The 24,008-nt window shown below is 40.1% G+C and overlaps 1 protein-coding gene across 2 annotated transcripts in view; it reads left to right on the forward strand.

The window, feature by feature from the left end:
• RALBP1 (ralA binding protein 1) overlaps positions 1 to 24,008 on the forward strand; it is a 58,516-nt gene that overhangs the window by 5,899 nt on the left and 28,609 nt on the right. For both annotated transcript variants that reach the window (XM_067014575.1, XM_059041262.2), the window contains exons 2-5: positions 15,434 to 15,728; positions 17,679 to 18,137; positions 21,816 to 22,165; positions 23,777 to 23,938. In XM_067014575.1, the coding sequence (XP_066870676.1) occupies positions 15,485 to 15,728; positions 17,679 to 18,137; positions 21,816 to 22,165; positions 23,777 to 23,938 (1,215 nt within the window). In that variant the 5' untranslated portion in view covers positions 15,434 to 15,484. The remainder of the gene's footprint in view (positions 1 to 15,433; positions 15,729 to 17,678; positions 18,138 to 21,815; positions 22,166 to 23,776; positions 23,939 to 24,008) is intronic.

Raw genomic sequence — 24,008 nt, forward strand, 5'->3', positions numbered from 1 at the left:
TTTTCAAGGGTGCCACTGATCTGGGAAGCCCAGGAGGACTAGAGAACGTTAAATACCACAAAGTTCTATGTTCTTAAGCAAGATTCAGCTGTTTTTCTTGAATAAGTGCTCCCTGGATTGCTGCAAGCTTTTGCTTAGTTTCCAGTGTTGTGAAAAAGTTGATTCTGACCGAGTTTAGGTGCTTTTATGGAGGGATGAACTTTTGGAGTTCCTTAAGCTGTCGTTTTACATCACTCCATCTGTTTATTTAGTACTCCATTTATTTTTAGGCTGCCTCTTTCACTATAGTTCAAGTGAATTTTTTGTAGATAGCATATAGTTGGGTTAGTATTTTCTCTTTCTCTGTTCTTTGCTTTTTTTCTAAGGAATTTGAGGTGCTTGTAGAGATGTAATGTAATAAAGGTTTTTTGGCTATCATAAACAGTGCTTTGCTTTTGTGTATTTGGGAGCTAAGGGTTTTTAAAAAATTAATTAATTAATTTATTTTTGGCTGTGTTGGGTCTTCGTTTCTGTGCAAGGGCTTTCTCTAGTTGCGGTGAGCGGGGGCCAGTCTTCTTCACGGTGCACGGGCCTCTCACTGTCGCGGCCTCTCTTGTTGTGGAGCACAGGCTCCAGATGCGCAGGCTCAGTAGTTGTGACTCATGGGCCCAGTTGCTTCCTGGCATCTGGGATCCTCCCAGACCAGGGCTCGAACCCGTGTCCCCTGCATTGGCAGGCAGACTCTCAACCACTGCGCCACCAGGGAAGGGGGGCTAAGGTTTTAACAGTGAATTGGTAGGTCAGAATATTAAGTTTTGGTAGGTGTTGCTAAATTGTCCTTCTAAATGTAACAGTTTACACTTTTACCAGTAGCGAGTGAATGTGTCTCTTTCTTCACACCCTCCCATTGTTGGGTATCAAACTTGTTCATCTTTCAAAAATTGGTGGGTGAAAAAGAGCATCTTTAAAATTCCCTGTTTTTTCATTTTAAAAGTATTTGTGTGCTTCATGTTCAAATCCTCAACCGTTTTTCTTTTTTAAAAATTAATTTTGAAAAGTATTTGTCATGTCTAGTGCCAGTATTTTTTCCCTAAGTTTCTTCTTGGCTTCTTACATTTGTTTATGGTGTTTTTTAAAATGTGCTTATGATTTTGTGAAGGTTTTTTAAAATGGGAGTCAAGGAAGGAAAAAGCAGTAAAACTCGTCCTTTTTCACACTTTTATGGGGGGCGGAGGATATAGTTTATAAAATCTCAAGTTTTGTCCAGATATTTTTATACTGTTGCTTTTGTATAGTTAATAGCAAAGTTAAATATTGGTTAATAATTATTATTGCTACTTACTGAGTACCACGAATACCATTTTGTTTAGTCTTGGCAGTGCCATGCCAGGTAGATGTCAGTATTTACAGATAAGGAAGCCCAGCCTATGAAGGGTTATGGTGCTTAGTCAAGCCTACGACTGTGCTGTATTACTTCCTGTTACTGTATTCTCTCTCCATCAGGGTATCTCCCAGTTTCTTTACTGAGGAATGGGGGCCTGGGTGAGGTGGAAATAATATGATTGTGTTTTCCTCAGCCATTAAAGATACCACTGAAGAGACCACACCTTAATATTTTCTTGTATATTCTTCCAGAGATGTTTTTTATACATACAGGCAAAGAATGTGGAAACATGTATACATTCTGTTCTAAACAGTTATGATGTAAATTGTGGAATAAGGCATTTATTTGTCGAATGCTTACGGTGTACCAGGCACTAGACCTGTTTCTTTACATTTGATCAGTTTGAGTGAAGCCCTTCAAACTGATCACCTTGAAACGTTGTACAGATATTTAAATATGAAGCTTTTGCCTAAAAGGTAACTCAAAACAAAAATGCTAGTAGAACTCATTTGGAATTGCTTCAGAGCTGATACCATGATGTAATGAAGCATGATCCTTCATTCTCAATTGAAGGTTAAATTAATTCAAAAGCACTACAAATTGAAAGCCAGATATTGTGACAGGTTGAGAAAAACTGCATGCCATTGCCATTGTTTAAAAATGAGATGTGTTTTTCAGTTATAAAAACAGTGTTTTGTGTGGTTGGGACTGTCTCCTTAATCTTTTTATGAATAAGCTTTCGCCAACCTGCCAGTGATAGGTGCCTTTAGATAAATATATTTGGATAAGTAACTACTATTGAGAAAAAGGAGGGAGGGGGAGATGAGGGAAGAAAGCTCCCCTCCCCCCCACTGGGAAGAAAGCTTTTAAAGGAAAACTCATAAATTGAAGCTGTAATTTTAAGATGTTAGCAATTTTCAGTTGTTCCTTCCAAAGTAGAAATAGCGAATCAGGAACTTTCAGTTTCTAGGGAGTTCCCTGGTGGCCTAGTGGTTAGGATTCCAGGCTCTCACTGCCATGGCCCGGGTTCAGTCCCTGGTGGGGGAACTGAGATCTCGCAAGCCATGTGGCACGGCTAAAAAAAAAAAAAGAACTTTGACTTTCTGCGGAAAATTATGGGGAAGAAAGCGTGAATATAAAAATGAAGGAAAAGCTCACCAAAGTTCATTTTGTTATCCTCCTAGAATGGTAACAAGCAATTAAAAAGCAGCAGATACCATGCTACATTTTTCAAACTAAGTTTAGCATTTTAAGAAAATGAGCATATTATGACATCAGATTTTGCTTCCTCAGGTTACTTTTTTCTTTTAATTCAGACTTTATTTTTTTAGAATAGTTTTGGGTTCACAGCAAAATTAAGAGGAAGGTACAGAGATTTCCCATATGCCCCCAGCCATACACATGCACAGCCTCTCCCATTATCAGTATCCCCCACCAGATGGGACGTTTGTTACAAGTGAGGACCTGACATTGACACGCATTGCCACCCAAAGGCCATAGTTTACATTACAGTTCACTCTTGGTGTACACTCTGTGGGTTTGGACAAGTTTATAACAACATATATCCATCACTGTGGTATCATACAGTAGTTTCGCTGCCCTAAAAATCTTCTGTGCTCTGCCTGTTCATCCTTCTCTCCCCTTCCTCCCCCAACCCTTAGCAACCATTGATGTTTTTGTTCTCTCCATAGTTTTGCTTTTTCCAGAATGTCATGCAATTGGAATCATCCGTTATGGAGCCTTTTCAGACTGGCTTCTTTCACTTAGTGATAGGCATTTAAGTTTCCTCCATGTCTTTTCATGGCTCGAGAGCTCATTTCTTTTTAGTGCGGAATAATATTCCATTGTTTGGATTCTAGCGCAGTTTTATTTATTTATCCATTTACCTATCAAAGGACATCTCGGTTGCTTCCAAGTTTTGGCAGTTATGAATAAACATATTTCTATAAGTTAGCTGCTGTCAACATCCATGTGCAGGTTTTTGTAAGGACATTTCTCAACTCCTTGGGCAAATACCAAAATCACCAAGGACATGATTGCTGAATTGTATGGAAGGAGTATATTTAGTTTTGTAAGAAACTGCTAAACTGTCTTCCAAAGTGACTGCACCATTCTGCATTCCCACCAGCACTGATAAGAGTTCCTGTTGCGCCACATCCTCGCCAGGGCTTGGTGTTGTCAGTGTTTTGAATTTGGGCCATTCTAATAGATGTATAGTGGTATCTTATTTCTTTCTTAAGGTCATTTTTAAAACAATTTGAGGTATAATTTACATGTAACATTATATTAGTTGCAGGTGTGCAACATAATTATTTGATATTTGTATATATTGTGAAATGATCACCACAATAAGCCTAGTTAACATCTGTCACCACACAGTTATAAAAAATTTTTTTTAAATAATTTAAAAAAATCTAGATCTTAGTCATGTTCATTGTTGTTTTAATTTGTAATTCCCCAATGATATATTATACGGAGCATCTTTTCATATGCTTATTTGTCATTTGTATATCTTTTTTTTGGTGAGGTGTCTTCAATTGGCTTGTTATTGTTGAGTTTTAAGAGTTCTTTGTTCATTTTGGATAATAGTCCTATATCAGGTATATCTTTTACAAATATTTTCTCCCAGTCTGTGGCTTGTCTTCTCATTTTTAGTCTTAAGTCTCTTAATTTTTAAGTTTATCCCCCCACTCTTCCTCCTTCCCCTCTCTTTTTCTTTGGTATTAACTAAAGAAACTAAATTGCATATCCCCAGATTTTGAGGCTTAATCAGATTAAGTTTTCATTAGTTTATTTTTGCGAGGCTGGTGTGATTTTCTCTCTTTTTTGTCTGTGTTATTAGCAGTCATTGATCATTGCCAGTATCTATTTTTAAATTGCTTATTAAGTGGTGACAGTCTTTTATTTCTTTATTTATTAGATGGAAGATTTTGATAAAAAGAAACTTCGCTGAACAACACTTTGTATAGCAGATTCAGGATAAATGATTTTCCCCTCCCTCTATTTACCAGTTATTCCAAATGATTACATGGTTCTCTAGCATCCTCCAAAGTGACCAATGAATTTTATTTTTGAGTATCATTATGAACTCATGGATTTAAATATACTTGATACTTTAGTTCATGGCAGTTATTAATTTTATTGACGCTCATATAGTCCCATCTTTGGCCAGTGGGAGCTTCTTTTAGTTGACTTCTGAGTCCTTTTGTCTTGATTTCAAGCATCTTTCATAATGTCTTTCTTTTGTGACATGATATTTCAGCCTCATATTATACATATCTTGCTCTTAGACCTGGTGTCAGCCTAATGGAAATGCTTAATAGTATGCTGAATTATGTTGTTAGGCCTACACAACTAAATTTCGTATTTATGGCTTGGCAATTTAGTAACCATTTGAAAAAATAGTACACATAAGCTGAAAGAGAAAATAAATTATTTCACTCTCAAATAACTAAAATTAGTGGTCTGTGTGTGCCTATTGGACACTACACAGCTTATAATACTTTGCAATCACATTGGACAGCACCACCCTTATTTCTTGTTCCATGTTGATTAAAAAAATTTTTTATTTATTTATTTTTGGCCGCATTGGGTCTTTGTGGCTGCGCGTGGGCTTTCTCTAGTTGTGGCGAGCGGGGGCTACTCTTCGTTGTGGTGCGTGGGCTTCTCATTGCAGAGCACAGGCTCTAAGTGCGTGGACTTCAGTAATTGTGGCACACGGGCTCAGTAGTTGTGGCTCGCGGGCTCTAGAGCGCAGACTCAGTAGTTGTGGTGCACGGGCTTAGTTGCTTCGCGGCATGTGGGATCTTCCCAGACCAGGGCTCGAACCCGTGGATTCTTAACCACTGCGCCACCAGGGAAATCCCTCATTTTTTTTTTTCTTTAAATCATAGCTACCCCAGAAAACCCAGCTTCACAGAGGTATGCTGCTGAAAGGAATGTGCACAGTCTAGTGTTGAAACTGAAGTTCTTTTAGCTGGTAGTTTGTACAGCGTCTGGCAGATGTTGAATACCGCTCTGTTTCCCTCAAAAGTAAGCTCCCCGTGGCCGGGATGAGTTTGCTTACAGTGCTCTGGGTGCCTCCGCACACTCTCTGGGAACCATGGACTAGATACTTTTACCCAGTTTCTGTTGTAACCAATGGTGTGCATTTTAAAAATTACTAAATAACGTTTGTTGGTCTCCCCCAGCCCCAAGTTAAGTTCTGATTTACTATTTACTTGAGAATAGATTTTGTGATTATGAAATGTGGCAGGAAAGACACCACCCTCCCTGCCAGCCAAAGGATATATCATTACTTTAAAAATGTGCTGTTTTACTGATAAATACCAAATGATATTTATTGTTTTTTTAATAAGAAAACTTTTTTTTTTGTCCTCTGAATTAAAGTGACTGCTGATGATAGCACCTTTGATTTTGTGTAAAGGCAATGTGGACTTTTCTCCCCATACTTAATACACATACATACTCTTTGATTTGGACAGCTGTATGTAGAACTGGATTGTGTCCTCTGCAGCCTTTCATCCCAGGCAGAAGGTGGGATTACTTCTGGCTGCTAGATCCTGTATGTTTTGGCTGCTCATTTTCCAGCACCTGGCATTCTGATCCTCAGAGTTAGAACGTTCACTTAAATAATGGACATAATCTGTGCCCTTTAGATTTCTCTTTCATCTGGACATTGATTTTTACATTTTGCATTATATCAAGTGTCCTAAAATAACTTGTGAATTTTTCTGTTTTCTTATCAGTCATGTAAAAGTTATTGTCAGCCTTAAAAAGACATTCATACATTCGTATTCATTATGATGAACTTTGGAATTTCACATCTTTTAAACAGATTTTACACACATATCTTATCTCAGGCATATTGTTTTAATCAGTGACACTGAGAACATTGAGTGGAAAACATTAAATCACTATGTCATTCCGTGAATTTCTGTGAGTGGCATGTGAGATGCTAATTGAAAGTTTATTTGTTTGGATAAGCCCCTGGGGGTAGGGGAGAAACTAAAATAAAGATTAAGTTTGATGATCTGTAAGGAGAGTACAGAAAAGGAACAGTAACCCAAGAGTAAAATCTCTACTGAAGCATAGACCTAAGCAAATGCTGGAAGATTTGAAAGGACTAATTATGTAACAGCCTAGTGGGCTGCCAGTTGGTCTGTGGGAGTGTGCATGAGAAATTACTCAGTCCTGTAACTGTGTATACTGGTCTGCATCATGGAGCACACACCATAAACCTCACACATATTTGCATGGCGAGGATTTCACTGTGGATGATAGGAAACCCTCTAAACCTTATCTGCCTCGTCTGAAGGATTATTTGTTTCACCTCAGTTTATACACTTAACATTTTTTTTCTTGGGTAGTAATATTCATATTTTAAGAAAAATCCCTTGATGAGGATTTCTCTTTATATACCTGTTCCCTACAGCATATAAAACTTCCTCTAAATGAGAAGAGCAGCTTACTGGGCCTCAGCAGTTTGTAAAACAGTGTGGTTTACGCGGAACACCTGCCGTCTTTCTGGCTGTCTGGGATTTCGGTACCCTCCCGGCGGAGAACACTGATGTGACCGGGCTCCACAGGGACCTCGGGCTGTGAGTGAGGAGCTGCCCAGCACACGGTGCTTCACACATGTCCCTGTGACTCCACTGCCCGGGGACCCCCGGGAGCGTGTGCCTGGTTCCTTGTGCCTTTTCCTTGGTTTTTTTTTTTGCTTTGTGTCCCTTCTCTGTAATAAATCGCAGCCGTGAGCATGACTGTGTGCTGACTTATGTGAGTCCATCTAGCGAATCGCCGACCCTGCGGGTGGTCTTGGGGACCCCAGCCCGGTTTAAAGACTTGCACTGTTCCCCGCCTCTCTCCTGCACCCTTCTCTTAGTTTTTTCCTTTCAGCTATTTTTTTTTTTTTGGTGTTTATTTCCTTTATCTAAATAATATCTTTAAGCTGCTGTTTTTGAAGATAGCAGTTTTAGACGTTTTGTGTTAACCTAGATGTTAGGGTAGATGAGGATTTGGGTGTCTCAGACCTTCTCCGGGCCCCCTGCCCCCAGCCCTCCAGCATCATCCTGCCCTGTATGGTGTTTGATTCTGTCAGCACCCATTGTTTTCATGGTGATGATCACACAAATACTGTGTAACCCTGAGCCATGCAGTAGACTACAATTTCATTTTCTCATCTACCTTTCCCTTTTTCTTAGAGTTATGGTTATCTCTTATTTTTATTTGCTTTTTACTCTGTTCTCATGACAGATATATTCCAAAAGCTCCAGCGGTTCTTTACCAGGTCTTTCTTACTCTTCTTTTCCGCAGTCAGATGTCTGTGACTCTCTTTGTCCTTGGAGCCCTTCTTCCCCTGGGTCACAGGGACTGTGTCACTAGCTGGTCACAGGCCTGCTTTTCATGGGGTTCCTTGCTGCCCATCAGGGTTGCATTTCAGGGCATCAGGATTCTTGAACAAGTGTATGGGGGGAGTACAGTCCTTGCCACTGTGTGTCTGGAACGTCTTTATTCTACCTGTGCACTTGAATGGTCCTTGGAACTAGCTGTCTTGTCAGAGGTTTGAAGATATTCCTTTATTGTCTTTAAGTTTCCAGTGTTCCTGTTGACAAGTTGATCGTGATCCTTTGTATGTAAGTTGCTTGCCCTCTTCCCTGCCAGGCAGGAGTCTTTCAGGATCATCCTTCTGTCCTCTGTACCCCAAAACCTCATGATGTGCTTTGGCATGGGTCTCTTCATGTATGATGTGGGGTGGTCCCTTGTGATCTGGACACTTTTGTCCTTTAATTCTGAGAAAATTTGAAGAATAAGAATGTACTGCACGTGCAAATACTGCTTACAGAGTTGGACATTCCCAGATGGTAGGTTAATGCTGGTTAGTGTTCAGTATGTGAGGTACTAATGAATCAGTGTTTGGATTCCCTTGTAGAGATTTGGGTTAGAGACTTAATTTACAAATTATTTTTAAAAACCATAAAAATGAGGAAAAGCTCCTTCCAGTGACTTACAGCCTGGTATTTAATAAAGAAAGTTTATAAATGCTGGATTTGCTTAATTTGTGAACTAGTTAAGCAAGCTATGGGTTTTCTGGACGAGGCCTATTTCTGTGTTGATATTATCAAGTTTAAAAAATCATTGGAGTTATTCTCAAAAGCTCATTTCAGGAGACTTTAATTTAGCAATCTGTCTTTCCTACTTATATTGTTTTGTCCCTTTGCACGGGTGAATGATTATTATTATGTGTGCTGATTAATAGTGGTACATGAGCAGAAAACACTATTTTAAGAACAATGCATATCCTAGTTCTTTGGAAGGAGTGGATGTTTTTAAGCAATTATTAAGTTTGAGTCTAGTTTTATGAAACTTTTTTTTGGCTTTACCTCAGTTATAACTGTCATAACTGTTCTTTTTATGTGAAAAATTTCATTTTGGTATTATAATTTTGGGGGGTTCTAAAGTAAGATTCTAGATGTATGGTTTTTGCTCTATCCTTTTAATAGTTTTTGTTAGATATTGCAGAAGTAACTTTTTATATCTTCAGTTTTCTCTGGAGAGAGATTTCGCACAGGTACCAGCCACAGGCTTAGTGGATAGGCATCCCTGTTGTAGTGATCTGGGGTGTGGGGAGAGGTGGGACGCTGCAGGTAAAGGTGGGAGTAGCAGCATTTGAGAAGGAGAGTTCATATGTTTTAATGGCTCATGATCTTCTCTGTATAGCTTCCATGGCTTCTTTTTCCCCCCCATCTGAGGGATTTTATTGATTTTATTAATTTATTTTCAGTGATATGCCCAGTTGAATGTTTTTTTGTGACAGCTTGGGTGGATCTAGAGGGCATTATGCTAAGTGAAATAAGTCAGACAGAGAAAGACAGATACCGTATGATCTCACTTGTATGTGGAATCGAAAAAACAAGACAAACAAAAAATGAAAATAGACTCATAGATACAGAGAACAAATGGGTGGTTGCCAGAAGGGAGGGAGGTGGAGGGTTGAAATAGGTGAAAGGGATTAAGGAGGTACAAACCCCCTGTTACTAAAAAAAAAAAAAAAATCTCCAGGGATGTAACGTGCAGCATAAGGAATATGGTCAATAGTATTGAAATGACTTTGGGGACAGGTGGTTACGAGACTTACCAGGGTCCTCATTTCCAAACGGATGTAAATGTCTAACCACTGGTACACCTGAAGCTAATGTAACAATGGTATTTCAATAGAAAAAGTGTTAACAGATGTATACGTGCATGTAGCCCACATGCTTGTCAAGAGACAGAACGTAGCCATCAAACCAGAAAGTTCTCTCGTGCTCCTTCGTGCTCAGTCCCTGCCTCTCCCCCACATCCCCACCACCCCACACCTCGATTCTTTTGACAGAGGTGAGTTTGCCTGTCCCAGAACTTCCTATAAATAGTCTCACATTATGTAATCTAGTGTGTCTGGTATGCTGTATTTTGAAGTTCATATGTTCTGTTGTATGTATAAGTAGTTTGTTCGTTTAAAAAATGCTAATATCCCATTGTGTGAACATATCACAGTTTGTTTATCCAGTGTTACTGGAAATGCAGGTGTTTCTAGTTTTTATCTGGTATGAATAAAGTTACTCGGATCATGTCTGTGCATGAACATATGTTTCCATTTCTCTTGGGTAAATACTTAGGAGTGGAATTGCTGGGTCATATGGTAAGGGTTCAACTGTTAAAAGATGCTGCCAAATATTGATGCTTATCCGAAGTGGTTAAATGGTACATTCCCACCAGCAATATATTTAACTTTCCAGTGCCCCACATCCTCACCAATGTTAGGAATTGTAGTTCTGTTTGAATCTTAGCCCTTCTAGATGGTGTCTGTTGATAGCTCATTGTGGTTTTAATTTCCATTTCTTTGATGTTTAGTGATGTGGAGCTTTTTTGTGGGCTTATTGACCATATATTTTCCTTTGTAAATTGTTTGCTCAACTCTTCTGCCCATTTTTGTTTTGGATTGTCTGTTTATTGTTGAAGTGTAGGAGTTCTTTATATATTTTGGGTGTAAGTCTTTTGTGAGGTGCATACACAGAGACAGACACACACATACACACAGTAAATTGTTCTCCGTGTCTTTGCCTTGATTATTCATTTTCTTCATAGTGTCTTTTGATGAGCAGAAGTGTTTGCTTCTGTTAAAAAGTCTACTTTGTCAATTTTTAATTTTATAGTTAATGCTTTCTGGTCCTGTCTGGGATAGTCTTCTCCCAAGGTCTCAAAAATATGTTTTATTTTAGAAGTTTTACAGTTTTTAGCAGTTAAGGCTCGTGTCTGTGATTTTTCATGAATTACACTTGGTAGGTGATGTGATGGAGGAGCTGACCACCTCTCTTCCCCACATGGTTATCCATGCCACTTGTTGAAGACTTTCCTTTCCCCCCGAATTCCTTTGGAACCTTTGTTGACAACCAGTTGACTGTGTATATGTGATTCCCTGTGAATTTTTTGTTTTGTTCTTCTAACCTGTCTGTCTGTCTTTGCTCCAGTACCATGCTGTCCTGATTACTTTTCTGTGGTGTTTGGCTGGAGTAGACCACTATTATCTGAAACTTTTCTGTCTGGCAGAGCTGTCCCTTTCTGGTCATTCAGCTGGAGAGGGCAGGCTTCTGTTGTTGTTTTTATCTGAGCCCGCCCGTCTGGCTTCTTTTGCTGTAAGTCTGCGATGTAGAGACAAAAAGAAAACTCAGGGAACAGTGTTTGTCCTCGAATCCCGAGGCCCCTAGCCTGTCTGCCTTCTTGCTCTACCTGTCAGTCTGTTGTCTTCTCTTAGCTGTGTTCACCAGGAGGAATAGGGATACGTATTCTTTCTTAAACGTTTACTAGTTTACATCATTTCTCCTTTTGCCTCAGGAGTAGGCATTTCTAATTTTTTAATTTTATTTTCTTTCCTTTGGCTGTTTATGCTGAAATTTACTGTGGACCATTCGAGGCCTCCCTCTTCTGCCCTCTTATTCAGCGAGGTTCAGGCTTGCTGTGGCTCTCCAGTGCTCAGAACTGTCCCAGCGCCAGCATGTTCTTTCCTCTGAAATCGCCCTCTATTCAGGCCTCACTCCTTCCTGTGTGCTGATAGCCACTTCCCTTCCGTTCCTCCCAACTGTGGCTGAGTCAGGTCAACAGCTATTTCTCTGGAGTAGTTTTTGTAAGATAATCTGTTCAGTGCGTCATGAACAAAACTCTTCTTTGTCAGTTCAGTGTGGAGACTGAATTGTAAGTCACCAGCTGCTGCAGCAGCACAGAGTGGGTAATGGTCTAAACCCGCCTGGCATTCTGTTGTTCGCGGTCCTGCCCTCATTCCTCTTAGCCCCAGTGTTGTCACTTCCTGCCCTTGGACTTGGTGATGACCCACGCGTGGTGCGTGAGCCCCTCAGCTTGGCTCCAGTTGGCTCTCAGTTCAGAGCCACCTTGTCTTTCAGTGTCTTTTCTGTTGCTTCTTCATGAAACTGCTCCCGTCAGACTTGTCTTCTTGCTGTTCTCATAACAAGACCCACATTTTTGCTTGTGTCTGTAATGCCCTTCTCCTCCTGGCATAAGTGTGCCCTCGTGTGTGTGTGTGTGTGTGTGTGTAGAGGGCAGGTTACTGGAAAGAATGTGTGTTTCGAGTCAAGCAGATCCCAGTTTTATCTCTTGCTGTGTGGCATAGGGTAAGTTACTTCACTTCTCTGAGCCTTAGTTCTGCAGTTTGTAAACATGGAAAAACACTTTTCTCATAGGATATACAAGGTTAGTTAATGTATATGAAAGTTCCTGAAGCCACAGGAACTCAAATAAAATGTGGGTTTCCTTTCTTTGTTTCTGTAATTAAAAGTTGAGGCTAAGGGCTTGTTCATTTCTTCTCATCTTTGTGTCATTAGCCTGGACACAGCCTGTTGAGAACATAGAAGAGACTAATTAGATTGTTAAGTAAACAAACATCTGACTACTTCCTGTTCCTCCTGTGCTGTGTTAAATGCTAGGACTCACGAATTATTGGGCAAGACGGCCCTGTGCGAACAGGTCATTAAAGCCCAGCAAGGCCTGTGCAGTGCTGGAGGTGTGCTCCGCAGATTTTGCGGGCACAGGAGGGGGGCATGGCTTAGACTGGGCAGGGTGGGCATGAGGGGGATTCCTGGAGAAAGTGTGGCTGGTACTTGATCCTTTTTTTAAAACAGTTTTTTTTAGGTATAATTTACATGCCATAAGATTCACCCACTTAAAATGTCAATTTATGGTTTGTAACCATCACCACAGTCAAATCTAGACTGTTTTCATCACTCCAAAAAGATTCCTTGTACCCATCTGCAGGCTTAATGTTAAAAGACGAGTATGAATTGGCCCTGCAAAGATCCTGGAAGGAGGGCTGGGTTCCAGGGCGTGAGGTAGACAGCATGCAGGGAGGTGTACGACACGGGTCCGTGGGGACAGGATACCCGTCAGCGGTCCATCTGTGTCGAGCTGTGCTCCTTCCCCGCACCTGTGCTTTGGCTTCCCGGGTCTTCGGACCCGAGTTTCCTCACCTGTGATGTGTAACTGATAGGCTGGTGGGATCTTGGCTCTCTTTAAACTCTCAAACCTGGGATGGACCATCCCTTCAATTAAGGGAAGAATAGAATACTTTAAAAAAATAATAGCCAAAGTCAGGGCCCATGAAGAAAACCTAAAAAATTACAGTGATACTTACAGCTCCTTTGATGGAATTTCTCCTGTTTAATGTTTTTCCTGATTAGACAAGCAGTAATGTATACTGGGTAGAAAACTTATGAAATGCAGAAAAGTAAAAAGATCACTTATGTAATCTTATAATTCACAGATAATTATTTTTAAAGTTCCCTTGTTCTTACAGTTTTTTGCATATGTTTATTTAAAAATTGATACTGTGCTGTAAATAAAATTGCTTTCCCCACACTATTAAATATGGTCAAAAACAATTTTTATGAGACTAAAAAAAGTGGCCTGTTTAAAAAAAACCCAATAATAGTAATACAAGTAATAGATGAGCATGGTAAGGCTCAAAATATGTAGAAAGGATAAAATAAAAAATAAAGAAATCTTTCTCTCCTTCCCTTTTACAACTTCCAAGAGTTAACAGTTGTTAACTATTTCAGAAATTGCATGTGTGTGTTTATATTCCATTATTTGGATCAATCATAATTTAACTGATCTTCCATCGATAGCCGTTTAGATTATGTTGTTTTTGCTATCACAGCGCTACAATGCATATTTTCATGTACACATCTATGAATTCTTGTAAAAGTATATCTGAAGGATAAGTTCTGTAAAAGAGGAATTCTTTGATCAAAGAGAGCACATTTAAAATTTTGATAGGGACTTCCCTGGTGGCACAGTGGTTAAGAATCTGCCTGCCAATTCAGGGTACACGGGTTTGAGCCCTGGTCCGGGAAGATCCCACATGCCGCGGAGCAGCTAAGCCCGTGCCCCAAAACGCTCTAGAGCCCATGAGCCACAACGACTGAGCCCATGTACCTAGAGCCCATGCTCTGCAACAAGAGAAGCCACCTTAATGAGAAACCCCCACACACTACAACAGAGTAGCCCCCACCCGCCACAACTAGAGAAAGCCCGCACGCAGCAACGAAGACCCAGCACAGCCAAAAATAAATACATTAAAAAATAAAATTTTGATAGATATTGCCAGATTGCTTTTCAGAAAAGATTGTGCTAGTTTACACTTCAGCTGTCAGTGGATATTCTCCCAAGTGTTTGATCACATCCTTACCAACACTTGGTATTAATCACCTTTTTTGTTCTTTGCCAGTCTGATGTTAGAAAAATGGTAACTTATTTTGTTTTTAAAATTGTAATTGTACTTAAACATTTTCATGTGGATATTAGTCATTTTTCTATGAACTGCTTCACATTCTTTGTGTAGGTGTCTTGATTTGTTGAGATTTTCATTGATTTGTGAGAACTCCTTGCTTTTTAGAGAAATTAGCTCTCATAATTTACACATTTTTTCACATTTGTTTGTCTTTTGACTTTGTTTATGGTCAGAAGTAGCAGTCTTATCACTTGTGTTTGTGGATTTTTAAAATTGCAAAATCACCTTAAAAGTGAGTGCAAAGAGAAACAAGTGATTCTAATAGTTTTTCAAATTAATATCATGAAGACATTAAAGAGGAATAAGAACTAATCCAAGTAACTTTTAAACACAGTTCTGTGTACCATCTGTCTAATGAAGAAAAAAATGCAAGCAAATCTTGAACTTTTCTTATATTTGTCCTTTGGGTTTTTTTAATTTCTTTTTTTAAATTTATTTTTTATTGAAGTATAGTTGATTTACAATGTGTTAATTTCTGCTGTAGAGCAAAGTGACTCAGTTATACATATATATACATTCTTTTTAATATGCTTTTCCATTGTGGTTTATCACAGGATATTGAATACAGTTCCCTGTGCTGTACAGTAGGGCCTTGTTGTTTATCCGCATTTGTCCTTTGTAGTGTCCATTCTAGCAAAAATATTGTTTGTGTATTTTAGGACTGAGCAAATGAGGGTTCCATTGTTTCTTTCAACATAATTCCAGTCCAAGATAAAATAGCTGTTATCAACATATGAATTGTCCAATGCAGTATAGAACTACGGCTAATGATCTGTATATATCACTTTAATTGTTTTGTAAATTTTGATACTGAACTATTCATGTGTAGTTATATTAACAGTCTTCTTAATTTATTATTCGTAGTTATTTGGCCATAACTTAAAAAAAATAGGATTTTATGTTGGATAGCAATCCAAAATGAAGCCCATTACAATGGTGGGTTCTTTTTTAGAGGAAACTGTGTCCTACTTTGAGAACCCACTTTCATTTGGTTCATTATTTTCACACTTGAAGATCCAGTGCTTTCAACCAACTCTTTGAGAACTGAAATGTGTGGTGCACGAATGTAACTTGAGATGACAAAATGAACAATTATTTTTAAAGGGGGGTTGTGAAGAAAAATATTTTTGATTTGTAAATGCAAGATTAGTTGCTGTGTTGTGTGTGTGTGTCTGGCACCCTTGTGTCTTGGTGGTCGTTGGGTGACTGTGATGTGCTCTCTCCCTCTGCAGGGGTGATGGGCAGGTAACAGACGCCCTCCTCACTGTCGTCAGGGAGGCAGCATGACCGAGTGCTTCCTGCCCCCCACCAGCAGCCCCGGTGAGCACCGCAGGGTGGAGCATGGCAGTGGGCTCACCCGCACCCCCAGCTCTGAAGAGATCAGCCCCACTAAGTTTCCTGGATTGTACCGCACGGGCGAACCCTCGCCTCCCCATGACAGCCTCCACGAGCCTCCCGATATAGTGTCTGATGATGAGAAGGACCATGGGAAGAAAAAAGGAAAATTTAAGAAAAAGGAAAAAAGGAGTAAGTGCCATTTTCTCTGTGCTGTAGCTAAAGTTTAGATAAATTTCTATTCTAATTATGTGTACCTGCTATCTTGTAGGAATATATCCAAAGACTCTTGTTTTATATTTTCTTTATTTTTCTGCATCTCATTTTTTGTATTTTAGGGTGTTATTCTCAGAAATAAAAATACTGAATTTCCAGAAGTGGTGAAGTTTTCTGGTGGAGGTTTCTTAAATTTTAAATAAAAGTATGAAAAGTAAATACTGAAATTTTGTCCTTATACAGTCTTACTCTCTTGGCGAGGTTGTGTAGGCCAGTTGGGGTACATGGTGAAAAAAGTATGTATTCATTTTCTTAAGCAAATGCCACCATGCATTCCATTTATGATTCCTGTTCTGTAAGGATGTATCATTTAGACATAGCTTTTTAGCATGTTAAAAGCAAATCAGGTGAGTTATTTTAAGTAAGTGTGCTTTTAGTTTCACAGTATTTTTAAGTTAATTTATATTTGAAGCATAACATTTGGATAGAATGCACAAATTGTGTACTTGATGAATTGCCACAAATGGATACACCTGTGCTAATTAACTGATTGTACAAGACTCTGGAAATAGAGCATTATCAGCATACTAGAAATTGCCTGTTGCCCCTTCAGAGGGAATGCCCAGCACATCCGGACACTGCCTGATTTTGGATTTTTGTACATGGAAGTAGATTTCCTTTTGTGGGTAGTTTCTTTTGCCCAGTGTTATGTTTGTTAGATTCATCCGTGTTATTCCATATGGCAGTAATTTGTTCATTTTTATTGCTGGATTTTGTACTGATATACTAGAACTTAATTTTTCCATTCTACTGTTATTGGTCGTTTGGGTTGTCTTCAGCGTGTGTTATGAATCGTGCTTCTGTGAACGTCATTGTCCAAGTTTATGCATTTCTGTTGTGTGTGTGCCTGGGAGTGGAATTGCTCACAGGCCATGCTCATTTCAGTATCTGTAGATCCTGCAAAAAAATTTCCAGAGTGGTTGTACTAGTTGACACTCCCACCAGTGGTGTCTGAGAACTCCAGTTGCTTTCTGTCATGGTATTATGCCCTTAAGACTTTCGCCATTCTGGTTGGTGTGGGGTTTGTGGTATTGGTACTTTAATTAGAGGGAAATGTATGCAATACCTTTAATTTTTGTTATAAAATAGCTTGTGAGGTAGTTGGCTAAAGAAAAGGAGAGTTTTAGGTGTTAAAAAAAAAAAAAAGAACAGTGAAACCAAACTAGGATAACTCTAATATTGATACTAAACAGTTATCAATGTGAAACCAGGGCTTCTGATGCAGGGAAGTGGCCACCATCCCGAGATTAGGGAGTTTCCTTGTTCTGTTCTCCCCCAATGAGGCTTCAGTTCCAGCTGCCATCTGCAGAAAGAACTTAACAACTGGAGACAGGAGAGCAAAGTGTGATGGGGATGACGGGAGCGTCTGAACAGTAGTGCATTTCGTGTCATGGTTGGAGATTGCTTCACGTTATAGGAACCAAATATGAAGAAACCTAAGCTAAGTAGTGTGTAAGTTAGAGGGCCTTATTCAGCTGATGAAAGAGTGCTGTGCATTATATAGGGATTCTCTCCATTAGCCCTCTGTGGAGACAATACATAAATTAAGATAATAAATGATTATTTATAATAATTTGGTTTGCAAAAATTCCAATTGCACGCGTGTATAAAATAAAACCAGTTGCAAGGGTAACTGGCTCTCTGCTTGTCGCCCTCTTGTGGTCAGGAGGCGTTACGGCAACGCCTCATTTTAGCTGGGAAGCCATTGAATGAATTGCTGAGAGTACCAGGAGGGCTTGGCTATGGGGTGAAAAGCTAGGTAGCTAGGGCCAGGTGGCACTTCTTTGTCCTGTTTTCAGACATTGAAAATGGACAGTTTGACATTCAGCAGACATCTGACTCATGCTCCCTGCATTTCTTTGGCAGCTGAAGGCTATGCCGCCTTTCAGGAAGATAGCTCTGGAGATGAAGCAGAAAGTCCTTCCAAAATGAAGAGGTCCAAGGGGATCCATGTTTTCAAGAAGCCCAGCTTTTCTAAAAAGAAAGAGAAGGATTTTAAAATAAAAGAGAAACCCAAAGAGGAAAAACATAAAGAAGAAAAACACAAAGAGGAAAAACATAAAGAGAAAAAGTCAAAAGACTTGACAGCAGCTGACGTGGTTAAACAGTGGAAGGAAAAGAAGAAAAAGAAGAAGCCAATTCAGGAGCCAGAGGTGCCTCAGATAGATGTCCCGAATCTCAAACCCATCTTTGGGATTCCTCTGGCTGATGCAGTGGAGAGGACCATGATGTACGACGGCGTTCGGCTGCCGGCCGTCTTCCGGGAGTGTGTGGATTATGTGGAGAAGCATGGCATGAAGTGTGAAGGCATCTACAGAGTGTCAGGTATGGGGCTCGCGCCACATGTACTGGTTTTTAAAGATTAGCTTCACTTCCAGTTTTCAAAGGAAGGGAACAAATACTCACTTGTGAGGAAAATTGACACGGGTCCTAAACCTCATTCATTTCCTTGATCCCTCCAGTTGAACAAAGACCCCCCCCCCCCATGCTGTGTGTGTGTGTGTGTGTGTGTGGTGCCCCTCACCTGGGTGCCTCCGTGAGGCTGGGCGTTGGAGGGTGGTCAGCAGGGAGGAAGGACATCTGAGATCAGGACGCTTTCTGGCCACAAGACACAGTTACTGACAGTCGTCTAAGTATTTCCTGAGTTCAGCTGAGGGATGCCACAATGTTCTTGCTAAATGTTTAGGTCCCAGATGTGGATACCTCTGTGTCCAGGTGCGGCTCTTAACGTGCATTAGTGAAGTTGAGGTTCCATTTCTCTACGTTCCGTGTGTATGAAAACTTACATTTCATACTGGCAGGAAAGTAATTCATATTGGGTGTCTAAAATCAAGCAAAATGCATGCTGTCTAAAGTAGAAGACTCTATTTCTTACAGAGCAGGGTGGATTTGTCTTGGTGTAGGATGCAAGTCCTGACCTGTGTGGCATCTGTGCTGTTGTCATCACGTTCCCATGGTTCAGTGTCTTGGTTTGAGGCTATAACATTCACTGTTGCTCATGCATATTTCATGATGAGTTAAATCATACACATTTAGAATAAAGAGACTAGATTTAATTTTTCCATTAAATCGGTTCATGCACATTTCTAGAAGATGGATTTGATATTTAAGCTTTGTTAAGAAAGGGCCGTCATGTTTGATAATTGGGGAGACCTTTACATAATCCCAGAGATAACATGTTATCATTTAAGAGTGTTTTGGCTAAAATGCTACTATTTTATAGAAAATAAGATAAATGAATTAGGCCTGAATCTGAATTTATGTCCTTAGTTACATAAAAATAAACACATTTAAATGAATTTGAAACTTGCCTTTTTTTTTTTTTTTTTTTTTTTTTTTTTTTTTTTTTTTTTTTTTTTTTTTTGTGGTACGCGGGCCTCTCACTGCTGTGGCCTCTCCCGTTGCGGGGCACAGGCTCCGGACGCGCAGGCGCAGCGGCCATGGCTCACGGGCCCAGCCGCTCCGCGGCACGTGGGATCTTCCCGGACCAGGGCACGAACCCGTGTCCCCTGCATCGGCAGGCGGATTCTCAACCACTGCGCCACCAGGGAAGCCCGAAACTTGCCTTTTAAGAAAAATTTATGATGGATTTTTAAAGATCTACACAATACTAACATAGCTGCTTCTCTCACGTGATTTTGATAGGTGTGAAGAAATTTTGTTTTAGGTGAAAGTTTCTCTGAAGAGTTCCTACAGCTTTGTTCAAAGGATTCTTTTGTCTTTGACCTATTTTTGATGTTTGCATTCTTTTGGAGTCGGAGGTGTGGGACTCCTTCTCTGAATTCACATGTCAGAGTGTTCAAACTGAGCTGCTCCCCTGGTTGTTGGCTCCTTGGAGGCCTAGCTTCTGCTTTGATCAATTTTGTATTTATTTTTGAAGCTCTGGCAGAATGCATTCAGCACTTTGGACTACAGGGTTTATGGCTGTGACTTTTTTTTTTTTTTTTTGCGGTATGCGGTCCTCTCACTGTTGTGGCCTCTCCCGTTGCGGAGCCTGTCTCCGGACGTGCAGGCTTAGCGGCCGTGGCTCACGGTCCCAGCCGCTCCGCGCCATGTGGGATCCTCCCGGACCGGGGCACGAACCCGCGTCCCCTGCAGGCGGACTCTCAACCACTGCGCCACCAGGGAAGCCTGTGACTTTTCTTTTTGAATGCTAACAGTATTGTTTTCTGGTGGAGAACTCTGATTCTCACTTATCCATATATAGTTCCAGTTTTAAAGCTAATCTATGATTTTGCATATGCTCTTTCTGTACCTGGAAATTTGTGCACTTTTCACTTGTGCAATTTTCTGGGCAGGCACTCAGTTGGGGGAAAATTACAAATCTATAAAATGTATGTGAGAGAGAGAGGAGGTCTTTGTCAAGAATTTCAATTAAAATTATCACACACCATGTTTTACTCATAAAAGTAAAAAAAAATAGGAATTATTTTCTAACTTTTCTGCCTCAAAATAAAGATTATACAAAAATAAGATTCATATTATTATTTTGCTATTTAGAGTTGTTGATTTCATTTTGTCAGTGCTAGATTAAGTTACTGATTTATTGTGATGGCATTAAAAGGTTTTCACATAAGGAATGTCAGAGCCCAGATGTAAGCACTATTGATTGTAAAATGCTGCTCAGACTAGGTGACATTCAAGTGTTTGTGTTTACCATTACAATCTGTCAGCCTTAGTTTATGGCTTGTTTCCAATAATTGGCCTTAAGTTTTTTTTAAATTGAAGTATAGTTGATGTGCAAAATTATATAAGTTTCAGGGACACAGCATAGTGATTCAATATTTTTAAAGGTTGTACTCCATTTATAGTTGTAAAATATTGGCTATATTCCATGTGCTGTACAGTATATCCTTGTAGCTTATTTATTTTATACATGGTAGTTTGTATCTCTTAACCCCTCACTTGCCCCTCACCCCTCCCCTTTCCCCTCTGGTAACCACAAGTTTGTCCTCTATATCTGTGAGTCTGTTTCTTTTTTGTTATATTCAAAATATAGTTTGTTTTATTTATATTCCACATATGAAGTATTTTGTCTTTCTCTGACTTATTTCACATAGCGTGACACCCTCTAGGTCCATCCATGCTGTTGCAAATGGCAGGATTTTATTCTTTTTTATAGCTGAATAGTATTCTATTGTGTATAGTAACACATCTTGGCCTAAAGTTTTAAGTATTGAAAACAACAGAAAGCTACTTTGTGTTCTCATGAGCAATCAGCATCACTGAATTATGTCACTTAAATGCACATTGGACTAAAAATCTAAAATACTTTGTGTCTGAAAAACATTTGTGTGTTTCTGTCCAGTAAGAAAAGCAAAACGATTAGATTTTAGTAACCCAAATTTCACTTTTCTTTTATTCTAACCCTGTTTCAGATTAAGAAAACATGTAAAGAACTTAAACTTAGAAATTAGATGGGTATTATGTAATGAATAATTTTCAAAGAGTTTGTTTAGATAGTGAACTCACTTTTTGCATTTATGATACAATTGTTACTTATAAAATAGTCACCCACAACTTTTTGCAACGTGCTTGTATGTACTGAGTTGTATTTTATGTTGTCAGTCTTGTGACTAGTTAGGAAAAGCAGTTGGCCGCTCATGTAGAACAAGGCATATGCTTGGATTGTAGTTTAATTTTTGTCTGAATTTTAACCTACCTATCTTTAAATAAAAAACAATTTTTCCCCTGTATCGATTGGCATATTTGCTTGATTTTTCTGTGGTTTTCTGTGGTTTCTGTGGTTACTATAACTTTTGTTTTGAGTATTGAGTTAGTCCATTATCATTTAGCTTTTGGTTAAATTAATCCTCTAAGTGTAGTCTTTTATCTGCTTTAATGGAGGAATTGTATAAACCGTGTGCAGATTAACACTTCATATGATCAGGATGGCCCTTCTCTGATCTCCCCCAGGGGTAGGCACACTAGGGAAGAAAGCTGTGTGTTTGATTTTTTTTTTTCTTGATACTTTCTTTTTCTTTTGAATTCGAATGTTCTAAGGAATTAAATCCAAGGTGGATGAGCTGAAGGCAGCCTATGACAGAGAGGAGTCTCCAAACTTGGAAGAGTATGAGCCTAACACTGTAGCCAGTTTGCTGAAGCAGTACCTGCGGGACCTGCCCGAGAACCTGCTGACCAAGGAGCTGCTGCCCCGCTTTGAAGAGGCTTGTGGGCGGAGCTCGGAGGGCGAGAAGGTGCAGGAGTTCCAGCGCCTGCTGGAGGAGCTGCCCGAGTGTAACCGTCTGCTGATCTCCTGGTTGATTGTGCACATGGATCACGTTATCGCCAAGGAGCTGGAAACAAAAATGAACATCCAGAACATTTCTATAGTGCTCAGTCCAACTGTCCAGGTACATGGCCGACCCTGGGGACGCAGGGAGGGTTTCCTGTTGCTGAGGCACATACCAAGCAGTGAACCAGGGACGGTGGGTAAGGGGTTAGCCTGAATGTTGGCCTTTTTCTTTCACAGTGTGGACAGTGTTGGCATGTAAGGTAATGAACATGTTGGCCTTTTAGCTGCTGCTGTGAAATTTGAATATTGTCCAGTCTTTGGTGTGGTTTTTTTTTTTTTTTTTTTTTTTTTTGTGATACGCGGGCCTCTCACCGCTGTGGCCTCTCCCGTTGCGGAGCACAGGCTCCAGACGCGCAGGCCCAGCGGCCATGGCCCACGGACCCAGCCGCTCGGCGGCACGCGGGATCCCCCCGGACCGGGGCACGAACCCGCGTTCCCTGCATCGGCAGGCGGACTCTCAACCACTGCGCCACCAGGGAAGCCCTTTGGTGTGGTTTTTAAGCAGTTCCTGATGACAGTGATCTGTCCTTAGTGGAAGAGGAGCCCGAGGTACCTGCAGTTACAGTTCATCTGCAGTGTTTTAAGGATTTCAGTTACTTCATCAAATAGCATTACTGCTTAGTCATATCACACACGTATACAGACTCAGGCTCAAGGGGGCCTAATGTTATTCATTTGGTCAGGGATTTGACCTGAGGACTTCATAAAGAGGTATATATAGAGTATTTTACAGAATCTTAATCTGAGGAGGCATTTCAGAGAGGTAGGTGGTGTGTTAGTTGGTGTCTCTTTACAACATAAATTCCTGGCCTTCGTTTTCTGCTGCTCACTTGGTGCTTGCGTAGAGCATGTGTTTTCCTTTAATTGGAGTTACTGATATTTCACTCAGGCCAAAAACAAAGGGCAAAACATGAGATGGGGTTATAGTTTTTATTTTAAGCCTTTTTGGCCAATATACCAGGTTATTGGTCACTGTTATAACACACTGTTACATATAAGAGTGTATTTTCTTTAACTGAAGAGTCCTTCATTGCTTGTTGATTATATTTTGGAAGCAAAATGTTTCTCAAATTTCATATTAGTCAGGTTTTCATACATTGTTACTTAATATAACTGTAGTAGGGATGTTGGTGTCACAGAAGATTCAGGTGTGTTGTCAGAATAAGTTTTAGGTAGGAAATAATTTCTTCTATTAGCTTTTTAGCCATCCTAACGTCCTGGTCTCTTAGCATTGGAGCATCTATTTAAACACAGGCTCTGGAGTCTGCCCAGAAGCATTTGTCTCTGGAGAAGGGGCTACCACACTCAGCCCAGCTCTGCGGCTGCAGGCTCCTTTGTTCCTTAGTAGACCCAGTTGCATGTGTTAAAACGTATCACAGTAACTTGAAAATAAAGAACATAAGATTTAAAAAATCAGTTAATGTTATGGTGCTAAATCAGAACAGATTGATGATCATCAGCCTCTGCATCCATTTCTTGGCTTTTTCCCCACAATTCCTCATAGTGCTGAATCCATGACTTAACTCATACTTTCTCATTCTCTTCTTTAAATTGGCCACTAATTAGCAAAATATGTCTAGTCACTACTGAGGATGCACTTAGGCAACAGACACAAATGAAATGAAATGATAATTTTAATATTTTTCTTGCAAATCTTTTTTTTTTTTAGATTAGCAATCGTGTCCTATATGTGTTTTTCACACATGTGCAAGAGCTCTTCGGAAATGTGACACTGAAGCAAGTGACGAAACCTCTGCGATGGTCTAACATGGCCACGATGCCCACACTGCCTGAGACCCAGGAGAGCATCAAGGAGGAGATCAGAAGACAGGTGAGTGCAGCTTCCCTCCTGGCCCCCAGAGCCAGCCCTTGCTCTGACCCCGTGAGAGACTGCAGTGCTG

This window comes from Kogia breviceps, chromosome 15, assembly GCF_026419965.1.
Source record: "Kogia breviceps isolate mKogBre1 chromosome 15, mKogBre1 haplotype 1, whole genome shotgun sequence".
NCBI lineage: Eukaryota > Metazoa > Chordata > Mammalia > Artiodactyla > Physeteridae > Kogia > Kogia breviceps.